At 40.2% G+C, this 27,679-nt stretch overlaps 1 protein-coding gene across 5 annotated transcripts in view; it reads left to right on the top strand.

Moving 5' to 3' along the window:
- The window catches only part of RNASEH2B (ribonuclease H2 subunit B), an 84,047-nt gene extending 58,786 nt beyond the window's left edge, over positions 1–25,261 (top strand). For 3 of the 5 annotated variants that reach the window (XM_082602070.1, XM_082602071.1, XM_082602072.1), the window contains 2 exons: positions 11,019–11,099; positions 13,524–13,955. In XM_082602070.1, coding sequence (XP_082458196.1) covers positions 11,019–11,099; positions 13,524–13,640 — 198 coding nt within the window. In that variant the 3' untranslated portion in view covers positions 13,641–13,955. Of the gene's footprint in view, positions 1–11,018; positions 11,100–13,523; positions 13,956–24,391 lie in introns of those variants that run through there. The other 2 variants (XM_082602073.1, XM_082602074.1) reach the window with 2 other exon arrangements.
- Positions 25,262–27,679: the final 2,418 nt, after the last annotated feature.

The following is a 27,679-nucleotide window of genomic DNA, read 5'->3' as shown; positions in this document are numbered from 1 at the left end:
GTGATACCTCATTGTACTTTTGATTTGCATTTCTATAGCAATTAGTGATGTTGAGCAGCTTTTCATGTGCTTCTTGGCCATCTGTATGTCTTCTTTGGAGAAATGTCTATTTAGGTCTTCTGCCCATTTTTGGATTGGGTTGTTTGTTTCTTTAATATTGAGCTGCATGACCTGTTTATATATTTTGGAGATTAATCTTTTGTCCGTTGATTCGTTTGCAAATACTTTCTCCTACTCTGAGGGTTGTCTTTTCGTCTTGTTTATGGTTTCCTTTGCTGTGCAAAAGCTTTTAAGTTTCATTAGGTCCCATTTGTTTATTTTTGTTTTTATTTCCATTACTCTAGGAGGTGAATCAAAAAAGATCTTGCTGTGATTTATGTCAAAGAGTGTTCTTCCTATGTTTTCCTCTAAGAGTTTTATAGTGTCTGGTCTTACATTTAGGTCTTTAATCCATTTTGAGTTTATTTTTGTGTATGGTGTTAGGGAGTGTTCTAATTTCTTTCTTCTACATGTAGCTCTCCAGTTTTCCCAGCACCACTTATTGAAGAGACTGTCTTTTCTCCATTGTATATCCTTGCTTTCCTTTGTCATAGATTAGTTGACCATAGGTGTGTGGGTTTATCTCTGGGCTTCTTCCATTGATCTATGTTTCTGTTTTTGTGCCAGTACCATATTGTCTTGATTACTGTAGCTTTGTAGTATAGTCTGGAGTCAGGGAGTCTGATTCCTCCAGCTCCATTTTTTTCCCTCAAGACTGCTTTGGCTCTTCAGGGTCTTTTGTGTCTCCATATAAATTTTAAGATTTTTTGTTCTACTTCCGTAAAAAATGCCATTGGTAATTTGATAGGGATTGCATTGAATCTGTAGATCGCTTTGGGTAGTATAGTCATTTGCACAATGTTGATTCTTCCAATCCAAGAACATGGTATCCATCTGTTTGTATCATATTTAATTTCTTTCATCAGTGTCTTATAGTTTTCTGCATACAGGTCTTTTGTCTCCCTAGGTAGGTTTATTCCTAGGTATTTTATTCTTTCTGTTGCAATGGTAAATGGGAGTGTTTCCTTAATTTCTCTTTCAGATTTTTCATCATTAGTGTATAGGAATTCAAGAGATTTCTGTGCACTAATTTTGTATCCTGCAACTTTACCAACTTCATCAATTAGCTCTAGTAGTTTTCTGGTGGCATTTCTAGGATTCTCTATGTATAGTATCATGTCTTCTGCAAACAGTGACAGTTTTACTTCTTCTTTTCCATTTTGTATTCCTTTTATTTCTTTTCCTTCTCTGATTGCCATGGCTAGGACTTCCAAAACTATGTTGAATAATAGTGGTGAGAGTGGACATCCTTGTCTTGTTCCTGATCTTAGAGGAAATGCTTTCAGTTTTTCACCATTGAGAATGATGTTTGCTGTGGGTTTGTCATATATGGCCTTTATTATGTTGAGGTAGGTTCCCTTTATGCCCACTTTCTGGAGAGGTTTTTTTTTTTTTTTTTTTTTTTGTGCGGTACGCGGGCCTCTCACTGTTGTGGCCTCTCCCGTTGCGTAGCACAGGCTCCGGACGTGCAGGCCCAGCGGCCATGGCTCACGGGCCCAGCCGCTCCGCGGCATGTGGGATCTTCCCAGACTGGGGCACGAACCCGTGTCCCCTGCACCAGCAGGTGGACTCTCAACCACTGCGCCACCAGGGAAGCCCTCTGGAGAGTTTTTATCCTAAATGGGTGTTGCATTTTGTCAAAAGCTTTTTCTGCATCTATTGAGATGATCATATGGTTTTTATTCTTCAGTTTGTTAATATGGTGTATCACATTGATTGATTTGCATATATTGAAGAATCCTTGCATCCATGGGATAAATCCCACTTGATCATGGTTTATGATCCTTTTAATGTATTGTTGGATTCTGTTTGCTAGTATTTTGTTGAGGATTTCTGCATCTATATTCATCAGTGATATTGGTCTGTAATTTTCTATTTTTGTAGTATCTTTGTCTGGTTTTGGTATCAGGGTGATGATGGCCTCATAGAATGAGTTTGGAAGTGTTCCTTCCTCTGCAAGTTTTTGGAAGAGTTTGAGAAGGATGAGTGTTAGCTCTTCTCTAAATGTTTGATAGAATTCACCTGTGAAGCCATCTGGTCCTGGACTTTTGTTTGTTGGAAGATTTTAAATCACAGTTTCAATTTCATTACTTGTGATTGGTCTGTTCATATTTTCTATTTCTTCCTGGTTCAGTCTTGGAAGGTTATACCTTTCTAAGAATTTGTCCATTTCTTCCAGGTTGTCCATTTTATTGGCATAGAGTTGCTTGTAGTAGTCTCTTACGATGCTTTGTATTTCTGCCGTGTCTGTTGTAACTTCTCCTTTTTCATTTCTAATTTTATTGATTTGAGTCCTCTCCCTCTTTTTCTTGATGAGTCTGGCTAATGGTTTATCAATTTTGTTTATCTTCTCAGAGAACCAGCTTTTAGTTTTATTGATCTTTGCTATTGTTTTCTTTGTTTCTATTTCATTTATTTCTGCTCTGATCTTTATGATTTCTTTCCTTCTGCTAATTTTGGGTTTTGTTTTTTCTTCTTTTTCTAGTTCCTTTAGGTGTAAGGTTAGATTGTTTATTTGAATTTTTTCTTGTTTCTTGAGGTAGGCTTGTATAGCTATAAACTTACCTCTTAGAACTGCTTTTGCTGCATCCCATAGGTTTTGGGTCATCGTGTTTTCATTGTCATTTGTCTCTAGGTAGTTTTGATCCCCTCTTTGATTTCTTCAGTGATCTCTTGGTTATTTAGTAATGTATTGTTTAGCCTCCATGTATTTGTGTTTTTTACATTTTTTTCCCTGTAATGCATTTCTAATCTCATAGCGTTGTGGTCAGAAAAGATGCTTGGTATGATTTCAGTTTTCTTAAATTTACTGAGGCTTGATTTGTGACCCAAGATGTGATCGATCCTGGAGAATGTTCCATGTGCACTTGAGAAGAAAGTGTAATCTGCTGTTTTGGGATGGAATGTCCTATAAATATCAATTAAATCTATCTGGTCTATTGTGTCATTTAAAGCTTCTGTTTCCTTATTTATTTTCATTTTGGATGATCTGTCCTTTGGTTTAAGTGAGGTGTTAAAGTTCCCCACTATTATTGTGTCACTGTCAATTTCCTCTTTCATAGCTGTTAGCAGTTGCCTTATGTATTAAGGTGCTCCTGTGTTGGGTGCATATATATTTGTAATTGTTATATCTTCTTCTTGGATTGATCCCTTGATCATTATGTAGTGTTCTTCCTTGTCTCTTGTAACATCCTTTATTTTAAAATCTATTTTATCTGATATGAGTATAGCTACTCCAGCTTTCTTTTGATTTCCATTTGCATGGAATATCTTTTTCCATCCCCTCACTTTCGGTGTGTATGTGTCCCTAGGTCTGAAGTGGGTCTCTTGTAGACAGCATATATATGGGTCTTGTTTTTGTATCCAATCAGCAAGCCTCTGTTTTGGTTGGAGCATTTAATCCATTCACATTTAAGGTAATTATCGATATGTATGTTCCTATGACCATTTTCTTAATTGTTTTGGGGTTTTTTTTGTAGTTGCTTTTCTTCTCTTGTGTTTCCCACTTAGAGAAGTTCCTTCAGCATTTGTTGTAGAGCTGGTTTGGTGGTGCTGAATTCTCTTAGCTTTTGCTTGTCTGTAAAGCTTTTGATTTCTCCTTCCAATCTGGATGAGATCCTTGCTGAGTAGAGTAATCTTGGTTGTACGTTCTTCCCTTTCATCACTTTAAGTATATCATGCCACTCCCTTCTGGCTTGTAGAGTTTCTGCTGAGAAATCAGCCGTTAACCTTATGGGAGTTCCCTTGTATGTTGTCGTTTTTCCCTTGCTACTTTCAATAAATTTTCTTTGTCTTTAATTTTTGCCAATTTGATTACTATGTGTCTCGGCATGTTTCTCCTTGGGTTTATCCTGTATGGGGCCTGCTGCGCTTCCTGGACTTGGGTAGCGATTTCCTTTCCCATGTTAGGGAAGTTTTCGACTATAATCTCTTCACATATTTTCTCTGGTCCTTTCTCTCTCTCTTCTCCTTCTGGGACCCCTATGATGCGAATGTTGTTGCGTTTAATGTTGTCCCAGAGGTCTCTTAGGCTGTCTTCATTTCTTTTCATTCTTTTTTCTTTATTCTGTTCCACGGCAGCGAATTCCACCGTTCTGTCTTCCAGGTCACTTATCCGTTCTTCTGCCTCAGTTATTCTGCTATTGATTCCTTCTAGTGTAGTTTTCATTTCAATTATTGTATTGTTAATCTCTGTTTGATTGTTCTTTAATTCTTCTAGGTCTTTGTTAAACATTTCTTGCATCTTCTCGATCTTTGCCTCCATTCTTTTTCCGAGGTCCTGGATCATCTTCACTATCACTGTTCTGAATTCTTTTTCTGGAAGGTTGCCTATCTCTACTTCATTTAGTCGTTTTTCTGGGGTTTTATCTTGTTCCTTCATCTGGTACATAGCCCTCTGCCTTTTCATCTTGTCTATCTTTCTGTGAATGTAGTTTTTGTTCCACAGGCTGCAGGACTGTTGTTCTTGCTTCTGCTCTCTGCCCTCTGGTGGATGAGGCTATCTCTGGTCTGTATTGTTAAAGACACTGAAGGCCGTATCCATAAGAAGGTTGAGAGGGGTTTGGGGACCCAAGGCAAGCTTTTGCAGCTTCCTATGGATGTCGGGGGCCGAATGGTAAATGAAGTAAGTTGCAAGCACAATGCGTCCCTCAAAAGCACCTGGGTCCACATTTTTATAGGGAATCTACCAACCAGGCCCGAAATAGGGCTGGATTTTTGTCCTGACCTTGAGCGATCTCTTTAACCTCATCATATTTGACAGGTTTAGTTATGCACCGTCTCATCCCTTCAGTGAGGCAAAGGATCATGTGGTCTCTTCTAGGGATACTAGGTTGGCCTGGTTCATAGTCCCAATTGGGATCAATCAGTGGCACTGCTGTCATGCCCACAGGGTAATAATTGGCTTGGACGATGTATAATCCATCAGCATATGCTTGAGCATGCACCCAAATACAGGTCTTTTCCTCACGGGTGCAGCAGTGGGAAATGGCAACATTCAGGTCCTTCCAAGTAAGGTCGTAGGAAAGCATTAGTCCCTGGAATTCTTCAGTGAACTGGCTAGGATCCTCTGGGAAGTGGCGTAAGTGAGTGCAGCACTGGTTGAGGTCAGACAAAGAAAGGGGGTGCAGACTCTGGTTATTCCCTGAGGTCTGCCTGTTACTTCTTAGAGGAGGCAAAGGAGCTCTGGCTGCACTTCTGTTATGGAAGGATAAAGAGGCTTATATGGTGCTGGAGGGGCTGAAGATGGCGAAAGAGGACTTGGGTCTTCTGTCCGAGACTTATTTTCCTGCAGAGATACTACCAGAGGGGGTTTTTTAATAGTCTGAACAGGTCCCAACCTGCAAGGTTCCCTAACACAGGATTTGTATAGCTCCAGGTTCTCTCTTAGGGCCATGAAGGCCTGAACATAAGGAATCTCTGTCCGTTTTCCATGCCTTTTGCAAAAAACTTCTAACTGTAGGATGGTGTTATAGTTGAGGCTTCCATTTTCTGGCCAGATCTCATCATCCTCAAGTTTATACTGGGGCCAGGCTGTATTACAGAAGAAGATGAGCTTTTCCTGTTTAAAAAAATCTAGAGAAAACTTGTCCCAGTGACTTAGAATGCACCCTGAGGGGATGGAGGAGATGCTTCCCATCGATCCTTCAGGGAGAGAGGGCTCCTGTGAAAGAGAGGAGCACTACAATTAGGATGTCCCTTTAGGGGTTCCCTCTGTCAGGACGGCTACAGGCATCCCTGTTCACCTAGTCTTGTCAACTTTGGCCAATGTCAGGGTGGTGGCCCTGCCACATGGCAACTCTGCCAGCCCCAGAGTCCTGGGGCCTGTGTCCTATCCTGACATCTCTGGTACCCAGGATGAATGACCTTCCTGAAGGTTCCTCTATAGATTCTCTGACCATTGAGTAATCCATGTGTTCCAGGGTGTCTTCCCCTGGAACAGACGTCTTCATAGTTCCAGAAGCTATTTAGGTCCCAGTCCCCTTTCTCTAAAAGGGTGGTCAGGATCTGAAAACAGGCACTGGCCACTAAGGGAGGTGGTATGTAGGACTGTGTCCAAGTCTCCTTTCTGTTATCTAGGAAAGTCTTAATTTCCTTTCATTTACAGTCCAAGTAAGGCTGCATTTTATATTTCCTCAAAGTTGAACCTGATCACAGTTAATCAAACGGTCCGTGTCCCTGGCTGCCTGTGAAAATGGCTGGAAACTTTTCTTGACATACCCTATGCATATGCAATAGTGAAATATGTAGGATCTAGCAGCTAGGTTGGAAAACGCCTGACAAATTTCTTCCCCCCATTTCCAAGGAAGTAAGACACGAAAATAAGAGCAAGATAGAGACAGACACAGAGACAAAGATAGTCAGACATAAGTGGACCTAAAATAATCCTGTGGGGATAGCCACAGGAAAGGGAGGGTGTTATGTTTTAAGCTTGTGTGCCTAAAAACATTGCATGGAAGTTGTTTTAAGGTGGGTGGACAGACCTATCTTCTCTCTAGTCCCTTCCATGACCCACATATCCTTACACGGCAGGAGTCTTGTGGTGGCAAGCACCCTGGTGCCTTATATATGCTTGACCCATGCCCATGTATATTGCAGCAAGCAGGTCCAAAAGGTGACAGGCAAAGGGAGCGAAAGGGAGAGTAATGACAAGAAGTCAGGCAGTGGCTCTCAAGCACAAGTGAGATGAGAGGCTAAGACTTGCCAGGGAAAGGAGGAGGGATATTTGACCTCCAAATAATTCTCCTGGCTGGCTTACCACAGATGTTGCCAGAGGGTAGGTTCTTGTTTCCTCACAGAATGAATTCAGAGACGAGTCACAAGAGGCCAAGTAAGCAAAGCGAGGATTTATTGAGAGATAGTAAACTCTCAGGAGGGAACACGGGCAGGCTCAGGCAAGCTAAGGCTCAGCCCCTTTGATATGACTAATGGTAGGCCCTTTTTACCCTCAGATATTTTGGTGGACACCGAAACCAGTGAGGTCACTAAGTTCCTAATTAATCAGGATAAGTCCTAAAGGTGATTTCAGAGTCTGGAAATCAGGTTTTGCCGGCCCTAGCCAAGAAACTCACCCCATCTCTCTTGAAGTTCATATCCCATCACTAACGCAGCGTCCATGCTTGGATCTCACCCCTCACATTAATATTTCTAACCAATACCAAGTACTCATTCTCAAGTGCAATGAGTCTAGCCTGTGTTGCTGCCCCTGCCCCTAGTGGCCAGTGGAAGAGGGAGGGAAAACGCCAGTTGTCCAGCATTTACAATATGGCCCTCCTAAGGCCTACAGAAAAGTCCCCACACCTCACGACCCCTCTTATAACGGTGGCCTCTCTCCTCAAGCCGCGTGGGTACACCCTCTTGGGCAAACCACGTACAGGAATGGCTCAGCTCCTCAGAAGTGCGCCAGGCATGCACTCCCCCAGACGCCTGTCCCTCTGCGGCCTGAACATAAACCAGCTGCCTTCTCAGAACAACCCCAGCTCTCCTTCCCCTCCCCAGGATTGGCTGTGGCCTTTCCTTGGATAGATAATGCCCTGCTTGCGGGACAGTGCACGCTAGGCCAGCTGAGTAATCAGATGAACCTAGGTGTAACCATCCATAATATCTGCCACTCCTGAAATAAGAGGCTGATTGGGCCTCATCCTGGCAGGAACTGGAGCAGCTGTTGTTTGGTGGCCCCATGGGCGGCTTTGCCTACCTTGAGGCAATGCTTTGTAACCTGCCAGATATTCTATCTCCTCTGGCCAGGACCATGGGGGATCCCCCCTTTATTTCCTAGCAAGTGTGGTGATGGATAATGGACTGGCCCTGGACTCTCTGCTAGCTGAACGGGGAGGGGTATGTGCAGTAATCAAAAAAATGTGCTGCACCTACCTCAACACCACTGGCCAGGTGGAAGAAGATATCCAAAAGACACATGAACAGGCCCGATGGCTACACACTTGTGGAAAGGGTAACCCCAGTGCCAGCTCCACATGGACTGCAATCAGAGGGGTATCACCAAACATGACCTGGTTCCTACCCCTGCTTGGACCTCTGACTGCAATAATATTTTTGCTGATTTGGGGACCCTGCCTTTTTAATCTCCTGTTTGTTAAGTCTGTTTCTTCAGGTCACAACAGTGTCACCTACAGATGATGGTATGCCAGGGATATCAACCCATCCTGCATGAACATGGGGGCCATCAACATCCCCTGGACAGGGCTGCAGCCTCCTTCTACTCCCCACTCTCCATCTCTGCCACTGTACATGACCCTGAGACCTCCTATCTCTGACAGGGAGCAAGGTGATCTGGACCCCACTGGTAGGGACAATGCCCCTGCTCAGCTTGAAGCAGCTACAGAAGATGGACCATCGACCCTTTGACCCTTAAAAGATTTTAAGGGTCCAGACTCCTCGAGGGGGGAGACATTAGAGCAGGCAGCTAGACAGACATGAGCAGAGGAGGGAGGCACAGGTCATGTGACAGGAGACCAGAATACATCTTGCAATGACAGGGGTTCTAGGGGCAAACACAGAAAAGCGGGAACCTCCGGGCTGACAGGAGACCATGTATCTTGTGAAGACAAGGGTCCTAGAGGCAAACAAAGAAAGGCAGGAACCTCCTGGTCGGAATGTCACCTTTTGCTCGTTATGCCCTCATTACAGTAGAATTAGCATTGCAACCAGAGCGTACCCATCATGCACCGGCACCATGACAGATCCGAGCAAAGCCAAGTAAGGACAGAAACTCCCCCTCCTCTCGGGAAGGTGGACCTGGGATGAAAACCAGGAAATTACCCCCCAAACCCCTCCCTCCTTGATGAATATTCTGCCCAATCACTTTCACACCCCGTATAACCAGCTTGCCGAAAGGACTCACTGCTGCTCACCTGAGCCCGCCTGCGCTCCCTCCTGAGTTTGTACTGTCACTCAATAAATCCTTTGCTTACTTGGCCTCTCAGTCTCAGCTCTGAATTCTTTCTGCAAAAAAAAACAAGAACCTACCCTCTAGCCACTCGAAGACAGCCACAGACAATTCATAAGCCAATCAGTATGGCTGTGTTCCAGTAAAACTTCATTTATAGAAACAGACAGCCAGCTGGACTTGGCCCCTGAGCGGTACTTGGCTAAGCCCAGATTTAGATCTTGGCATTTCATTTCTCCTACATCTCAACTTCACCTCCTAGATTATTTTAGTTGCTTTCTGAGGTTTCCTGCTCTATTGTGTCTTCCTGGGGCTCCGGTGTGTACATTGCAAACTGCACTGGATGATGTACCATAGTTTAAACAAGTGTAGGATAATGTCTGCTGCTAGGTTTCCCATCTGTGTCTAGGATTTGATTGATTTTTACAGAAATATAGTTGATTGATTGCAGGAAATAACGTTCCAGTGACTGTTAGGTATCTTTGCATCTGTGTTGTAATCCGTAGCATGGAGCCTCTCATCCTTAATATGTTTTGCATTATTTTATTACTATTATGTTTGACTTTGTTGAGGCCCGGCTTCCAATTCTCACCCCCTTCCATCTTTTGAGTTTATCACTGTCAGCTAGCAGAGCTTAATGCAATCAGTGGATTTGGAGATGTTCCTAAGTGCCTTCTTTGCAAATCATTTGTAAGAATAAGACCAATCTTAACATTAGTTCCTCTGTACTTTTCTGTCTGCCTTTTTTTCCAGAACTGTACCCATTTAGTCAGACCCTTTGTTACTGTCTTTCTGAGCCACTTTTCTATTTCTTCTGAAACATTCCCCCAAATCTGTAGTGATTCAGTCTTTTAAATAACAGAAATTTAAGTAGATGTTACAGTTAATGTTTTTTTCCCAACATATTCAACAGTGTGCTGCTGAAGAATTTCAAGATGTGTCATTTTACCCACTTGTATTGTACATGGGCTGTGGCATCTTTTAGTACCGACTCTACAGTTTTTTGTGTAGTGAAAGCTGGGTGTGAAGAGTGAAGCTGGGAACAAATCTGCATTTCCTAGGGTGGGTCCATGTTGGGTCTTGTCAACCCAGCGTCTCCACAGAGAGCTTGAAAATCTGTAAAAGTCCAAGTTGTGATCCCTGTGCAGTCAGTTCTCCATGTTAAACATCAAGACTTACCTGCCCTGCTATGTGCCTTTTACATAATAAATGTGTCAGATTCCTACTGTAATATGAACATATGGCCACAGTCTAGCTCTTGACAAGATTCTCACATTCATTGATTGGTGCAAAATGCTCATGTGAAAGGTGAAATCATGAAGTAAAGGTTGACTTAATTGCATTGGGTCCAATGGAAGGAGCACTTGTACCATAGTTGAGATCTCACCTCAAGTCCTCTGCTAGGTGACCTTAAGCTGTTCACTTAACCTCTGTGCTTCCTTCTGCTGGCTGCTTGCTTTGCAAGGTTGTTCTTATGTGGATAAAATGAGATAATTGAATTGAAAGGAGGTAAGAACATAAAGCTATACAAAGCTGGTGATAGAATGCTGTTCCTGTATTCCTAAATGGACATTACACCAGCCCTGCAGGTGAATGAAGTCAGGGTTCTGGCTGGACCCCTGGCCATCTTAAAGGATATTCTCTTCTTTTCCTTCTGTGCCTGCATTCACCCCCCACCCTTAGACTGTCCTGGAAGTCAGCACTCACCTCGATGCCCCCTGTCCCTGGTACATACATTATGTGATCATACTGCTAGACAGCCTAAGGGCTGGGTCATGGGCTTGCCTGCTCATATCTCCCCATCACCAAGGCTGCTTCTCAAAAGGGACGTCTGGCTTAGTTCCTAGATAATTGGCAAAAAGTGAAGGGACTTGTAAAAAATAAGCCCTCTGCAGGGTCTGCTGCTCCATTTGGCCTCGCTATTGGTCCAAATTGCACATGTTGGGTTTTTTTTTTAATGGACTGATGTAAGTGTCAAGGTGACGTTTGACACTTCACTGCTCTAACATTGCAGAGAGTAAAGTTATCAGATGAGCCCGTAGAAGCAAAAGAAGATTACACTAAGTTTAACACTAAAGATTTGAAGACTGTAAAGGTATGTGTCTGGGTGCAGCAGCTTGAATTCTGTGGCTGATGCTGCATGGGGACTTCGAGGAACAGTTGCATGCTTGATTGTGATTTTATCATTTTAACCATGAAGAATTATTAACTTGCATTTCCGTGACTTAAGAATTAATTCAAAATTGTGAATGATCATGAAAGTGTCAAGCAAAGAAGACTTTTTACAGATAAAGAAAGGCAGTATAGTTGTTAGCAAGAGTGTGCCTAAACTTGGCAACATATTCAGAGGGATAGGGTGGGGCAGAGGAGGGGGCTCCAAAGGTAATTGTTTGTCGACTCTACGGCCCAGTCGCGTCCCAGAAATTACGATGATGACAACAATTAGTAACAACTCCATAATTCAGCAACCACCCCAGCAAGTATTTTCATAACATTTCTGACTGATTTATCCTATACATCATCATAAATATTATACATACATAGCTTTTAAATTTGGCATATATATATATAGTTTGGGGTTCTGCCTTTTTCATTTAGCTCTATGTTGTGAAAATGTTCATGTCATTAAGCTTTCTTTGAAAAATTATTAACGGTTTCGTGATATTCAGTCATGTGTTATTTTATTTCACCACAGGGAATATAGTCTATTTAATCATTCTCCTATTTTTGGACACATAGGTTACTTCTGCTTTTTTGTTTCTGTTTTAATGAAGTGATAAACATTCTCATTTATAGTCTGCATCTCTGACTACTTCATTAGACACAATTTAAAACTAAGAGTAAAGGCTTAGAAAACATGAACTCTTTCCATGATTACTGATATACATATATATATAGCTAAAATGCTTTCCCAAAATGTGGCAGAAATTTGTACTCCCAGCCATTATTGCTGATGAGTGTTCATCTCACATTCTTGACAACATCAAGTATTATTTTTATTCTTGAAAAATTTGCCTAAGTAGGCTACTTTAGGTAGAAAGGTTGTTTTTCCAAATGCTTATTGCCTATCTACATTTTTGCAAATTGTCAGTTCATGTTTCTTGCCTGTTTTTATATTGGAATAGTAATGTTCTTCTTGTTGATTTGTAAGAGCTCATTCTAAATTCAGGCTGTTAACACTTTTCATGACATATAGGGCACAGATAATTTTCCAGTTTGTTTAGGCTTTTCATTTGACTTTTGAACTATTTTAAGTTTATCTGAGGATTAAATATGGAAGTTTTTAAATGATTTTCTCATTATTTTTATGCTTAGAAAGACCTTGCCTGCCCCAAGATAGGTTGACTTCCACCTAGATTTTAAGAACACTTACTCTCCTTAGATTTATTGTTTTCTAAAAATTGTATTCTTTAATCTACATGTAATTTATCAGGGCATGGGCTATCAGGAGATAATCCAACTTGAGATTTGGCTAAAATAGCGGTGATCTCAGTGCTTTCTGTAAGCAGGGACATTGAGTTTCTCTGTGAGGAGTATTTCTGCCCCACCCTTCTAAGTGCTGCTTCCCATTGTATCCACTTGGGCACCGCACCAGTGAGATAAGAGGTTGGACCAGGATGTCAGTTAATTGCAGGGGATGGAGGATAACTTGTCTCAGAGACTGTCACTTTTCCCCATCCAGCCAAAATATAAGCCTACTAAATTATAAGTGACAGAATGTAAAAAGCAAATTTTTAGGGATCATATATTGACTGTGCCCTTAAAAGATACCTTGGCAATGGCTCTCTCACAGTTCCCAGGGAGACAGATGATTTTTTCTTTGCTGATTCCCATCATTTATGCTTTTGCTGAACACTGAAGTAAAATCAACTGCTATTTCCCTTCTGCCAGTGCTTGTTATAGGACATGGCAAAACAAAACAAAACAAAAACAGTGACCAGGAAGAGATAGAATTTTAAAAGGCAGAGTTATTTGGAGTCAGCTTTTTAGAAAGTATTTTTTTGTTGGAGGAAAAATGGGACAGCTATCCTGCTGGTCCTGGATGCTTTGCAATACAGGTTATCTTTTGAATATAATAGCTTTGTCCTTGGTTTCCCATAGAGCCTATGAATAAAATCAGATGGTAGATTGTTGTGAATTATTCATCATTTGGTAATACAAGGCTGTAATTCCTCCCTCTGACAATTGCTGCCTGTGTCAGTTCCATTGTTTGTGTTATTTCACTTAATACACCCTCCAGAATTATTTCCCCTAAAGTAAACCGTTGGTTGTAACATTCCACTCCTTAGAAGGCGGCAGTTTTGTCTCCTGCCTCTTTTAACATATTTTGTCTCTTAGATCTGAATTCTGAATAGAAATCAGAACTTTTAAAAAGAATCACTCCCTTATGAAGCATGTCAGCAGCAAATGCTTACCTCCCTTAACGAACCTTGAGACATGCATAGTCTTGTTTGATTTGCATGTATGATTTATAATTGTTACATTCATAACAATTTTTTTCTCTTATTTTCACTAACAGAAAAATAGCAAAATGACTGCAGCTCAGAAGGCTTTGGCTAAAGTTGACAAGAGTGGAATGAAAAGTATTGATTCCTTTTTTGGTGCAAAACATGTTAAAAAAATTGGAAAGATTTGAAACTTTGAAAATAAAATCAAACAAAAATATTTGCCTTCTACATGTCCCATTTTCATCCTTCCTCCATTCCACTGTACTTCCTAACCCTTAATTACCACCTTTTGAAAAAAAGTAGGAAGGAGGCAATTTTCAGATTCACTTGAACATTTCTTTGTGTTTGATTTTTGTGTTTCCTAAACAAAATACGGGAAAGTAATTGTGTAACTTCATGGCTTGTGGCCTTTGGAGTTTTGTTTGACATCATGAAAAGTAATCAAGTGAATAGAATTAACCTCTAGCATCACAATTTCCTCAATAAACTGATGTGTGACAATATTTGAGTGTATGCCTGTTATTTTATGCAACTTTGCACATGGTAGCTATAGCAATATGGTTTTCAATATACTGAGAGAAATATAACACAACTATCAGATAAACTACTACTTTTTAAAAGCCTTTAGTTTTTGGTAAATCTTTTGTTTAATGTATTTTCTGTTTTATGAATACATGTTCTTTGCAGAAAATAGAGAAAAGTATAAAACAAAAATTATAATCTCCTGACTTTTCATTACCTGGAGATAATATGGTGCATTTTCTTCTATAATAATTTTTAAAGGAATTATAATAGTAATTTTATAACCTTTTTTCTTGACATCATTTTGTGAGCATTTTCCCAGGCTACTATTCTTCGTAAATATACTTTTTTAACGACAGTAATTTTTAATTATTTGAGTATTTGATTATTTAATGATCATAGTCCTATTTTGGACATTTGTATTATTTTTAAACATTTGCTATTGGAAGAATCAGATTCTATGTAAATATTTGTCCATATCTTTTATTGTTTTCTTAGAATGGATTTTTAGATGTGGGCTTACTGATTCATAACTGAGTTTTTCAAATATATACTTTTAGGAATATATTTCACAGAAAGGTTATATATAGTATCTTGCACTCTAACAAATGATGGTATGAGTTCTTATCTTACTAGCTTTGAATAGTATCTTTGCAAATAAGTGGAAAAAAGGCATGTTAGTGTGGTTTTAATTCACATTTTCCTGATTAATAATGTCGACTGAAAAAAAACCCACACAACCTGAAAGTTGAGAGTTATGTTTTATTCTGGGAACTAACAGAGGACTATAGCCTGGGAGGCAGCCTCTCAGATAGCTCTGAGGAACTGTTCCAAAGAGATAAGAGAGAAGCCAGGATATGTAGGAATTTTTCTTGAAAAAAAACCATGCAGTCAAACATCAAAAGATTACTACTAACCATACACACACACAAAAAAACCCAGATATCTCAAGTTAATGAGTTTAGTGCTTTTCTGGGTATGGCAAGATGCAAGAGTCTGGGCTCATTGAAATTACTCCTTTGATATGCATCTGAACTGTCTAGGGCCAGTATTCTGTTTTTCTCCATCCTGAATTCCCCTCAGGGCGCACCAAGGTGGGGGGCGGGTGAGGGGAAGCTCTGCAGAGGCTGATGGCTTGATGGTGGGCAACATTTGTTGTTTTCTAAAATGGCAGGCAACATTTTTTTGTCCACAGTAATAATATTGTTCATTTTTTCACATTTACCTATCATTTGCCATCATATAGAGAATTATCTGTTTATGCCCTTTGTTAAATTATTGGCGTATCAGTATTTTTCTTATTGATTCTAAAAAGTACTTTATAACTTAAAGACATTCATTTTTGTCCACTGTGTTCATTGTAATTTTTTTCCCTTGGTTTGTAATTATTTTCTCACCAATTTATTTTTTCCATTAGATTTGTAGGATCATTTTTACAGGTTCTAAGAGTAAATTCTAATGGGTTTTACTGAGATTTTGTTAGACCCATAAATCATTTTGAGAAAAACACATCTTTACAAAAGTCAGTGTCCTTATTCAGGAATATGGTATTTGTCTATATTTACTAAAATCCTAATCACCTTTCGCTAACATTTGGTTCTTCATCTTCATGTAGGTTCCAGATACTTCTTTTTAGGAGTATCTCTAGGTATTCTTGTTGCTATTAATGAAATCTTTTTTTTTTTTCAGTTATATCTCCTAACTGGCTATTTTGTGGTAAAGTTTTACATTTTTATATATTTATCCTTTAAATAACTAATTTACTAAACTATTAATCTAAATTTTTAAATTTTATTCATATTGGGTTTTCAATGCATATAAGGTACATAATCTTACTTTGAAAAGTTTGCAATTCTTTCTGATAGTTATAGCTCTTTTATATCTTTTATATCATATTACATGCGCAAGACTATCTAGAACAGTTATTGAAGAATAATAGGTAATAGTAGTTATCTTTGCCTAATTTGTGATTTTATTAATGTGTGTTACCATCAGTTCTGACACTAGCTATTGTTAATGTGATAAAGAATATCTATCTTTGGTATTTCCTTTTATACTTAGTTTCCTTAAAATTTTAATTAGTAGTTGGTATTGGTTGTTATCAAATATCTTTTTGGCATCTCTTGTGCTCGTTGTAGAGTTTTTATCCAATTAAACTGTGCTTGAGTTCCTACACTAAACTCTACCTGGCAGTAGATAAAGGATAGCATCATGGATGCTCCCTATCTGGTTTAACCATTGTCAAATCTAGTTCTCAATTAGGTTTTCTAGGCTTTTATTTAGAATTTTTGCATCTATATTAGAAAGCAATATTGCTGTTAGGTCTTAGTGTTAGAATTCAGCTGGCTTTCAATCTTTCCCAATATTCTGGAAGGGATAATTTTGCATTAAGAACATTCTATTTCTGGAAAATTTTAAAGAATATCCGTGGTAAAAGTGTCTAGCACTGAGCCTTCTTTTGTTGTCTTCTTTAATCTGGAAAAATTTCTCACCTATTCCTTGTCTTACTTGACCTTGACATTTTTGAAGAGCACAGGCTGGTTATTTAGTTGAATGTTCCTCACTTTGAGTTTGCCTAATGTATCCTCTTGACTAGATCCAAGTTTCACCTTTTGGGCACCCATAGAAGTAATGCTGTGTCTTTCTTAGTGCACCGTGTCAAGAGTCACATGACCCAGTACTAGGGATGTTAACTTTGATTGCTTGATTAAGGTGGTGTCCACCAGGTTTATCCACTGTAGAGTTATTATTTTTCTCTTTGTAATTAATAAGTGATTTGTGGGCAAATACTCTGGCACTTTTAAGTATCCTATTCCTCATTCAACATTCACTCACAAGTTTTAAAATAAAACTGATGTTCTTTCCAACTCCATCATTTCTTTTATATTTATTTTACATTTATATTTATTTATTTTGGCATTTTTCTAGAAGAAAGGGCTTTCCCTTCTCTGCTTATTTATTCATGTATGAGCTTATATCATCATGCACTTGAAGGTTATTTTATCCAGTGAGTTAAATTACATTATTTTGTTCCTCATATTGTCCCAGAAGGGCCAGTAGGAGTCCCTTCAAGCTGGCTACTGAATCTTTTTGTTATGTTTCATTCATTTTTAAATACTTCATTACTTCTTCTGCAAGAGGGTAGTCCAAGCTCTTCATGTGTTTTCCCTGTCCAAGCCCTGGAATCAGCCTTTTTCCCAAGGAGCCAGGGTTCCTTTTAGAGGAGAATGGTATTTAGAAAACAAGATCCAGGGCCTCCCTGGTGGCGCAGTGGCTGAGAGTCCGCCTGCCGATGCAGGGGATACGGGTTCGTGCCCCAGTCCGGGAGGATCCCATATGCCGCGGAGCGGCTGGGCCCGTGAGCCACGGCCGCTGAGCCTGCGCTTTATCAGACTGAGGAAGTTCTCTTCTTTTCACTGAGAGTTTTAGTCATGAATGGATACTGAATTTTGTCAAATTTTTCTTCATCTATTGAGATGATCATGCAGTTTTCCTTTAGTAAAGGAATATATTTTAATATGTGAAGTATAATGATCGATTTTTGAATGTTGAACTTTACATTCCTGGGATAAACTCACTTGGTCTTTTCATATATAGTATTGTGTTTTATTTCCTAATATTTTATTAATGATTTTTTAAATCTCTGTTCACGAGGGATATTGGTCTATAGTTTTCCTTATTTGTAATGATTTTGTCTAGTTTTGGTATCAGAGTAAAGCTGACTTTATTAAATGTGTTGGGAAATAGTCTCTCATCACCCATTTTCTGAAAGCCGTTTTTGTGAGATTAGTATTGTTTTTCCTTTTTATGTTGGACGGAATTCACTAGTGAAGCCATTTGGGCCTGGAATTTTTTTTTTTTCTGGGAAATTTTTTAGTTACTGGTTCAATTTCTATAATAGATGTAAAGCTATTCTAATTTTCTTCTTTTTCTTGTGCCAGTTTTAGTAATTTATGTCTTTCAAGAAATGTATCTATTTCATCTAGTTGTAAAATTTATTGGTATAACTTGTTTCTTATATTTTTATTATCCTTTTTATGTCTGTGAATCTGTAGTGATATTCCTTCTTTCATACCTGATTTGGTTATCTGTGTCTCTTCTTTGTTTTCTTGATAATTTTCATCAAATTTGGAAAATTCCTGGCCAGTATTTCTATAAATTTTCTGTTCTTCACCCACCCACCCCCTTTTCTCTTCACCCTCTTGGCTTCTGGGACTCCAGTTACCTGTATGCTAGACTACTTGATGTCCCACAGGTCCTTTAATTTCTGTTCTTCTTTATTTTCAATTTTACTTTGTAGTGTTTCATTTTCTATAACCTCAGTTAGTGAATTTTTATTTCATATATTGGAATTTTCAGCTCTAGATGTTCCATTTGGCTCTTTTTTATATCTTCGCATTTCTCTCCTCATTGTGTTCTCCTTCAAATAGTTCATTATAGTTAACAATAGCTGCTTAAATGTTCTTGTCTGCTAGTTCCAACATCTCTGACATTTCTGTGCCAATTTCTTTCTTTTCTTTTGAAATAACTTTAGACTTATAGAAAAGTTGCAAAAACAGTAGAGAGTATACATATACCCTTCACTCAGCTTCCTCTAACCTTAACACCTTATATAACCAGTACAATTATCAAAACCAGGGACTTTACAATAATACAATATTATTAACTAATCTACCCCCTTGTTTGAGTTTCACCTATTTTTACACTAATGTTTTTCCATTCCAGGGTCCAGTCCATCCTTCCACATTGCATTTAGTTAAGCATATCTCCTCTTTTTTTGTAATGTGTCTCTCAGTCTTTCTTTATCTTTCAGTGACCTTGACACTTTGAGAGTACTGGTCAGTTATTTTGTGAAATGCCCCTCCATTTTTGACATACCTTGAAATTGTGCTAATATCCTGTTTCTCATATGATCATTTCATAATACTAATAACTAATGATACTAATAACAAATACTATCTAGCATTTATGTGCTTGGCACTGTTCTGAGCACTTTACATATAATAATTCATTTAATCCCCACAGCAGCCGTAGTTGTAAGGCAGGGTGCCATAGGAGCCAGGAGAGTGACACCCAACCCAAAGGGCAAAAGGATGAGAGAAAGGCTACTTAAACTCTTGAATTATCACCCCTGTTGAAGGTAAGCTACTTAACAGCAGGAACTCTGTACTATTCACCTTTGTGTCTTGCACAGAGTATGCAGTTGGTAGGTGTTGGTACACACTGGATAGGTTGGGTACAAATGTTGGATAGGTTGAATATTCTAACCAGTGTCCTCACTAATTGAGACTTGACTTTTTTATCCCAAGGGTCAAAGTCATGATCTTGATCTATCTTGGTCTTTCACATTGTCTAAGCTATTACATGACCTTCTTGTTGGTCCTTGAATATGCCACACTGTTCCCATATCAGTGCCTTTGCGTGACTTGTTTATCTTTTATATCCTTCCTCCAGATCTTCACGTGATTTGTTCCATCGTGTCATTTCAGGCATCTCAAGCATCATTTTTTCAGAGATGCAATTCCTAATTCCTCACTTGCCTCCAATCCTCTCCCATCTTCCTGCCTCACCCTCTTCACAGAACCTGGCCTGACTAGGTCACAGTTATGTCCACAGCACTTAACATGGGGCAGCACAGAGTAGGCCTTCTATAAAGGTATGAGGTAATCAATTGATCAATCAGTTAGTCTGTACCGGACACCTCAGAAAAGTGTTCTGCAGTACAAAATGGGGTTCCTTGACATTTTATGGCTGAACTTTGGAATTCAAGTTTCATTCTGAGTGGTTTTCTGTGGTGCTCTTGAAGTTTAAGAACATATTCATAAACTCCTTGTGTAGGCTTAATAGAAATAGATGTAATCTTTAATCTCTGGATAAAGGGCTGTGAATTTTCTTCTATCAGTTGATTAAACTTCACTTACTGTAGTCATTTTATCTGCGTCAGAACGTCTCAAGTTAGAATACATTGTTTACATCTGTGCTGTTAATAAATTTGCCTTTACATGGCATTTAAAGATTATTCATATAAAGCCCATAACCTAAATTATTGAAGTTTGAGAGTGTATGTGGTCTATATACCCCTTGTCTTCACAGAAGCTTTTATTTTTTTCCAGCTTTATAGAGGTATAATTGACAAATTAAATTGTATATATTTAAAGTGTACAATGTGATGTTTTGATGCACAAAGATTGTGAAATGATTACCATAACCAGGCTCATTAACATATTTGTCACCTCACTTGTTTACCGTGTGTGTGTGTGATGAGAACACTGAAGATCTATTCTCTCAGCAAATTTCAAGTATACAATACAGTATTATTAACTATAGTCACTATACTGTACATTAGATTTCAGGAGCTTTAAATAGGAGCTCCCATCATGACTTAGCTATAGATTAAATGGGAATTTGTGAAATCATCAATTTTGTTTTCTTCCATATTTGAGTTTACCTTTGATGTCAAGATGAAGATACTAATCCTACTTGCAATGTGCAGTGTTAACTAGGCGTTGAATAGTAGTTGAAGAATGAAAAACTAAAGGTGTTACACCTGCCAAGTGCTATTTTGGGGAATAATATTAGGAACAAATCAATGTGGGCTTTATATATATATACATGCACAATATACACAAATAGACACACATGTATATACACAGACACTTATATACAAATAGATGGACGTATACACATACGCACCCACAAACATATATACGTATATACACACATACACGTATATATCCTATCCTTCCTTCAAATTTAAAGAATTTCAAACTAGAGACTTTTTAGACTTTATTACCAAAGGTACAGTACCAAACATTGGGGTACTGTACCTTACTCAGATCCTTTGGCACTTTGCTTCTCTTACTTACACGATTTATCTTTTTGATTAATGTGCTGAGTTTGGGGAAAGCTTCAAAAGATTTCTGCAAACTCTAAAACCACTTGTGTACACACACAGAGCCTCCATCATTTTCATCAAACCATTCATATTTCTGAAACTGATCTCAGATTACCAACATCCTTTCCTTTTTTGTGCCTGGTTTATCTTCGATTTAAATTTTCCTTGTACTCTGGCTCTCAGGCTCTTTCATCTTCCAGGTTTGTGCTTCTCAGGTTCTGACTCCCAAAGAGATTCCCCTCCATCAGGTTTAATGTGGATGTCAAGTGGGCCTGGGTTTCATCTGTTCAGGTCTATTTTTAGTGCACTGCCGTCCACTCCCATGCTCCCATTTCTCTTACTCAGGGCTTTAGCCAGACGCAAAGGCAATTTGGAAGTGAGAAGCTGAAATGTACCCATTTACATTTACTAAATGTACAGTGTTTATACTGCATGCAAACTTATGACTAACAGTAAACAGATGAAAATGAAGTGAAAATGACCAACCATGTTTCAAACTAAACTAAAAAGTTTACTTTTAAAAAATAAAATAATTGGTCTAAAAAGGCCAATTAATTTAAAGGACCTGGATTTATACTTGGTTGTAGTCCTAATCCTGCCTTAACTCTGACCCATGGACAAGCCACTAGCATGGCTGACCCACAGTGGTGTCTTCCGTGGGAGATGAGACTAGATCATTGGGTTGTTTGATGTCCTGCCCTGCGGTCACTGCTGCTTGGGGAGCCTCATCTCCTCCACCCCTGTGAGGCTATGCCCTTGATTAGCATCTGTCCTGTGCTCACCCCGCATCAGGCCCTCGTCTGAGCTCCTTGGGTGGATCATCTCATCTGTTTCAATGGAAGCAAATACACCAACATGTTCACCCTGGCTATTGTGTTCATGTTATATATTTGTCTCTTTTCTTCATTTTCCATAGATTACATTACTTTGCAGTGGAAAGAACTGTAAAGAGCATCATTCTTAGAAAGTAATGACAAAGACTGGCAAAGTGCCTTGCAATTTTTAAGCACTTTTCCCATGAATTTATGTGTTTAAAATCCTTCTGGAAACCATGTGGCACAATTGGTATTATTTTCTCCATTTTACAGTTAAGGGTAAGGTCATTTCATTTGCCCAAGGTCACACAGCTAGTAAATAACTGAGCCAGAACCTAAACTCAGGACTTCGACTGCCGGGCTCTCCGCACCAAATTAACTCCCTTCCCCAGAGGCCCTAACTTCGACTTGCGTTGCATCCTGGGAAGCCACCCCTTCACCAGATTTGAAAGACAGACTCTTCACATAGGTTAAGGTTGACTTTCTCTGTTCTTAAAGTTGATCTAACTTAACTAGCTGCCTTGTATCACGTATTTTTTTTTTTTTCCAAACAGCCCTTTCTCCAGGACTAATCCAAACTTTGGAGATCTCCAGAGTTCGCTGCATTATACAGTTGAACCTCTTGGTGGAAGGCAAGGAGCTCTGAGTCTAGGAAGGCAAGTGAAAGGCTATTTGTTAGTGTCCTTGGAAGATGTCCACAGGCTTTGACCTCATCTGAATAAGGAAGAAATGATTAGATTCGTACACCTTTTGATACACAGATTTATACACTCTTCCAGCTTATATACTTCTCAGGGTCATTAGACTGATGAAAAGTACCTTATGTTTAATAGTACTTTACAGTTTTTACAGCAATCCTGTATCAGTAGTTAAATTAGTCTTTACAACAACCTTCTAAGGTAGACTGGAAGGGGGGTGTATCCCTGTTTCATAGATGGTCCAAGTGAGGTCACCCACACTGTGAGTGGCCAAGCCCGAGGCTGCCTTTCCACCCTCAAGCCCAGCCCTCTCTCTTTTTTGCCTTCCCAAGTTTCTTATCATTGTGTATGTAGCTTTATGGCCATTTCTCTTTCAGTAGTCTGTTTTAATTGTGAATTTTATCCTAAGAAAGGAAAAATCAGATTTATTCTGTTTCATCTTCTTGCTCTATTCATAATGAATTCTGCAGGTCAATTTATCTTCAGCAGTGCTGAGCCAGAATTAAAGCAAAGCTTCTACTTAGCTATCGCATTTGCATGCCAAGTCTTTAATTCAGCTGTCAGCTTTTTAGCATTTACTGTACTTTTGTTAATAAATGTTATTTTGATGGTCTCACACTAATCAAGCCTATTTGAGACAGGGAGGGGCGGAGGGAAGCACCAAATGTGATTTACAGAAGAATCAGAGCTTCTTCATGGATGTTAAGAGAATTGTTACCTTACACATGTGCTTTAATCAGAATGTGTAAAATTAAAGTTAGTCAAGTTATAAGTTCTTTCAAAAGGAAAAAGAAGCCAAGGAATAAGCTTGGATTCATTTATTCTTTGAAGAGCATATACTGAGCACCTGCTTTGTGCTAAATGTTGTTCTAGGCGCTAGGAATGCAGCTGTCCACGTGGCAAACAAAAACACCTGCCTTCGAGAAGTTTCTGCTCTAGGGGGGTGGCTAGATGGGGTGTCAGATATTGCCAGGGGCTGTGGAAGAAGCTGAGCAGGAAAGTGGACAGAGTTCTGGTGACGCGGCTGGTCAGGGAAGGTCTAACCTCTGTCACATCTTACCCACTTATGGCATAGAAGTCTGATTTCCATCAACTTTTTTTTCGATAACTTATAGCTCCAGAGTAAATTGTTTGACTTCGTGCTCAGTAAGAAACCAGCTTTCAATAATTACACTTATTCCATGGCATTTTTCAGGAGGATTTTAAGGACTACTACTTCTACCAGCAAGTCTATATTTATTTTTTATACATTGGATCTGCATAGGAAAAGAGAAGAAAACATGGTTTAAGAATTATTCACCTTAGAACTTTTTTTTCATCTGTTTCTTGTATTATCATTTTTTTCCTAAGATGAGGGTATCTATTCCCTGAGTTTGGGCAACCTTAACATTATTTTGTATTTCACTCCCTTTGAACACTGGAAGGAAAATGTGCATCTCACCCACCTCCAGGAGCTTAACGTTAGCCCTAGAATGAGGTCGCCCCAACGGAAACCGCTTCCTTTGCCTGAGGGCTTCTCTTTTTTATTTATTTATTTTATTTATTTATTTTTGGCTGCATTGGGTCTTCGTTGCTGCGCACGGGCTTTCTGTAGTTGCAGCGAGCGGGGGCCCCTCTTCGATGTGGTGTGCAGGCTTCTCACTGCAGTGGCTTCTCTTGTTGTGGCCAGGCTTCAGTAGCTGTGGCATGTGGGCTCAGTAGTTGTGGCTCGCGGGCTCTAGAGCACAGGCTCAGTAGTTGTGGTGCATTAGTTGCTCAACAGCATGTGGGATCTTCCCTGACCAGGGCTAGAACCCTTGTCCCCTGCATTGGCAGGTGGATTCTTAACCACTGTGCCACCAGGGAAGTCCCAAAGGCTTCTCTCTGAAGCACAAACGCACAGCTGCTGATCTCAGGACTAACCCAACCAGCCTTGCTTTTCTGTTCTGGAAGGTACAGCTGGTCCTCGGGATCGCAGGTGACTGCTGCTCCTCACCAGGATACAACGTGTATTCTCCTTCTCTCCCTAGGTGGCAGCACAAAGACAGAAAAGGGACAAGTGACCACAGATCCACGCAAGACTTGGCTGCTTCTCATGTGATTTAAGACACTCCCAAAGGGCTAAAACTTTTTCTTCTGCACTTCCTAGAAAATCACCGAACGCCAAAAGACGTATTTTACAGGACTAACCCGGAATGTTTTATTTCTGTGATCAATACCACTAGTCCCTTCAGGCAGCAGCAACTCCCCCTGGAGGCGACTGGCATGGAACTAGAAAGCACCCCTAGTGTGATTCTACCCTGAGGAATTCAAGCCATATCACCCCTCTGCCCCGGCCTACCCACCATAAAGGTATGGGTTTTTCACAGTCTAGTGCTTCGGATTTCAAAACATTGGGAGGAGAAGGCTCATTGTGAAAATCGGGTCATTTCTTCAGCTGGACCCTGTGGTCCTGCTGTTTTCCTGGGGTTAGGACAGCACTTTTAGGTTTGCACGTGGTGACTATAAGGACTAGATTCCACACCAGAAGCTTTGACAGACCGAGTTTCTACCCTTATTAAAAAAAAGAAAAACGGGGAATTCCCAGGAGGTCCAGGGGGAGGACTCAGCACGTTCACTGCTGTGGCAGGGGTTCAGTCCCTGGTCAGGGAAACAGGATCCGCAAGCTGCGTGGTGCACCCCCCACCAAAAAAAAGAAAAAAGAAAGCCTGACCTTTCTTTACTCCGTATCAGTTTGGCAGCTTCTAGTTCATAACAGTACCTGAACATGTGCATTTTATGGTCTGCCGGAGTTGTAAACATTGCTTCATTTTTAAAAGATTTGTCCAATGTGTGCATTATTATAGTTATTTAGAGTGAGGGCATAAGATATGGGGGAAAGTTAGAAGTAGATGCCAAAAAGTAATTTAGCGGGGAATTCTGATGCATGGTGAAGACGTTTAGGGGGCGGAGGCAGGTTTTGTGCAGACAAGTCCAGGAGTTTGTACTGACTCATCAGTCTGACCCGCCAGAGGATTCGGGTGGAAGCCGCTCGGGTGATCTCCCTGCCTCCAACAGGACCCCAAACCTTCTCTTTGGGAAATAATTTTGTTTCTGAGTCTCTAACTCCATCAGGTAAGTAGGTTCTGGAAAGTACTCTGTACTTTTTTACACACCTCCTTTCACACAGGGAAATTTTCGTTAATCTGTAGGACCTTTAACACTCCCGCACTTCCGTACGTAGCTGATCGTGTGGTGTAGTTGTAGTGAAGCCTCGCCTCCAAAAACTCAATTCTAGGAGTCACAACTGTGGAATTCGGGATGTAGCACAGGCTTCCAAGAGTGAGCGCTCCAAAGAAATTACCTGTTTGATAGCCAGGCCATGTGGGTAAGAATCGAGAGCCTGACACATAGGTCGACATAACACCGTGGTGTTAAAATCGGGCTTTTTCTGCCTTCTCTTTGCACGATCCTAAATACTGTCCGTGGAGGTCAGTGGACATATATTTTGGCCCAGAGCAACTTCGGGGTGTGTTGTGTGTCTTTGAGCAAATCGGTTCTCCTTTCAGGACCACATCTCAGGGTGGGAGAGACAACTGGCTTGATGCTGACCCTTATCTCCCCTCCTCCTGGAAGACTCAGCCCTGGGAAACCTGTGTGGGCACTGTGCTCCCACTTGTGTGAGGCTCCCCCCATTAGAGAAAGACTTGGTGGAACAGTTCTGTGTCTCCTACTGGCTCCACTTCTCGGCTGTGTCTCGGCCCTCCGCCACCCTCTCGGCACACACACACACGCTCACACGCACACGCATACTCACTGCCTCACATTTCATCCAGCCCTTGGTGGCCAAAGCCACTGGATACTGAGGACACCCAGGTTGTCACTGGAAGCCCTACTCTCTTACCTGTGCCCCAACCTCATATTCCACTGGCCTCTGAACTTCGAAGAACTACTAACATTTCAAATGCAGCACACCTAACGTTACAAAAGTTCATTATTGTTTTTTCTTTACACAAGTAAAGATGCTTCCTTCAAAAGTTAAAAAGAGAAAGCAAGAGCTGTTACCAGCCTCACCCCAACCAGGCTCCTCTAGGAACTGTATCCTGGGCCGTGAATAAGGTCCTTTTAGTTACCTGATTTCCAATATCCAGTTTCCTCTATCCTTTTTCTAGCTGGCAGCCCTATAGTCACTTTTCATGCAACCAACTGCATTGTTTTATCTAAGAATCAAATCCTGTTGATTCCTCCTTCAGAAATACCCCCCAGGACAGAAATGCTTCCCAGCACTCTCACATAAGCCCCCTCCTCTCTGCAGCCAGCTGCCACCAAGCATCAGGTTTCCCACCTGATTGTCAGCTGTCTTGAGGGCAGAGACCACGTGGCTCAGGTCTCGTCACAGAGCTGAGTGTGTTTTGTGTGTTCCACGAAAGCACGTGAGTCATTGATGCACAAATAAAACGAGATGCTCCTTCCCTGTCAAATTGTCAGTAGTGCTCAGAGCTGGAGCAGTTGTGGGAAACGGGCACTGCTAAGGAGAATATAAAAAGGTACAACTTCTGGGGAGGCCGGGTTGGAAACAAATGTCAAAAGCTTTAAATGTTTGCACTGCCTTTGCTTCAGCAATACCCACTGTTAGAAATACAGGCTTAGGAAATAATCATGAATGTGTGCAAAGCATTAGCTATAAGAGTATTCGTTGTGAGACTGTGTAAATAGTGAATAATTGGAAGAAAAACTAAATTGGAGAGCTGAGGGAAATTAGCTTTTAAAGTTGGTGTTCAAAGTATAAGTAATTTCTCTTTTGTCTTTTTTTTTTTTTTTTTTTTTTTTTTTTTTTTGCGGTACGCAGGCCTCTCACCGTTGTGGCCTCTCCCGTTGCGGAGCACAGGCTCCGGACACGCAGGCTCAGCGGCCATGGCTCACGGGCCCAGCCGCTCTACGGCATGTGGGATCTTCCCAGACTGGGGCACGAACCCGTGTCCCCTGCATCAGCAGGTGGACTCTCACCCACTGCGCCACCAGGGAAGCCCTTGTCTTCTTTTTTTTCTTTCTTCTTGTTTGTCTCCTTATGTTAGAAATTTTTATGACAAACACGTATTACTATTACATTAATACAAAAATAATAACCTTAAAAATACTTGGTTTATTTATACCATGAGTTCCTTAAATTTTTTCTTTCAAGATTTTTTTTTCATTTTTAAAATTAAGTTTCTTGGAGAAAGAATTGATGTTTCACTATTGTGTGTTTAGTATCCAAGTGTATTCTTAGCAAATCTATAAGTAATCACATAATTGCTCTTCTTTCCCCAAAGCTTTGACAGTTTCTGATCCCTGCCATT

Source organism: Mesoplodon mirus (genome assembly GCF_964341445.2).
Source record: "Mesoplodon mirus genome assembly, chromosome: 17".
Lineage (NCBI taxonomy): Eukaryota > Metazoa > Chordata > Mammalia > Artiodactyla > Ziphiidae > Mesoplodon > Mesoplodon mirus.
The sequence above is the reverse complement of the archived record's forward strand: the minus strand, read 5'-3'. Positions and strand labels throughout refer to the sequence as shown.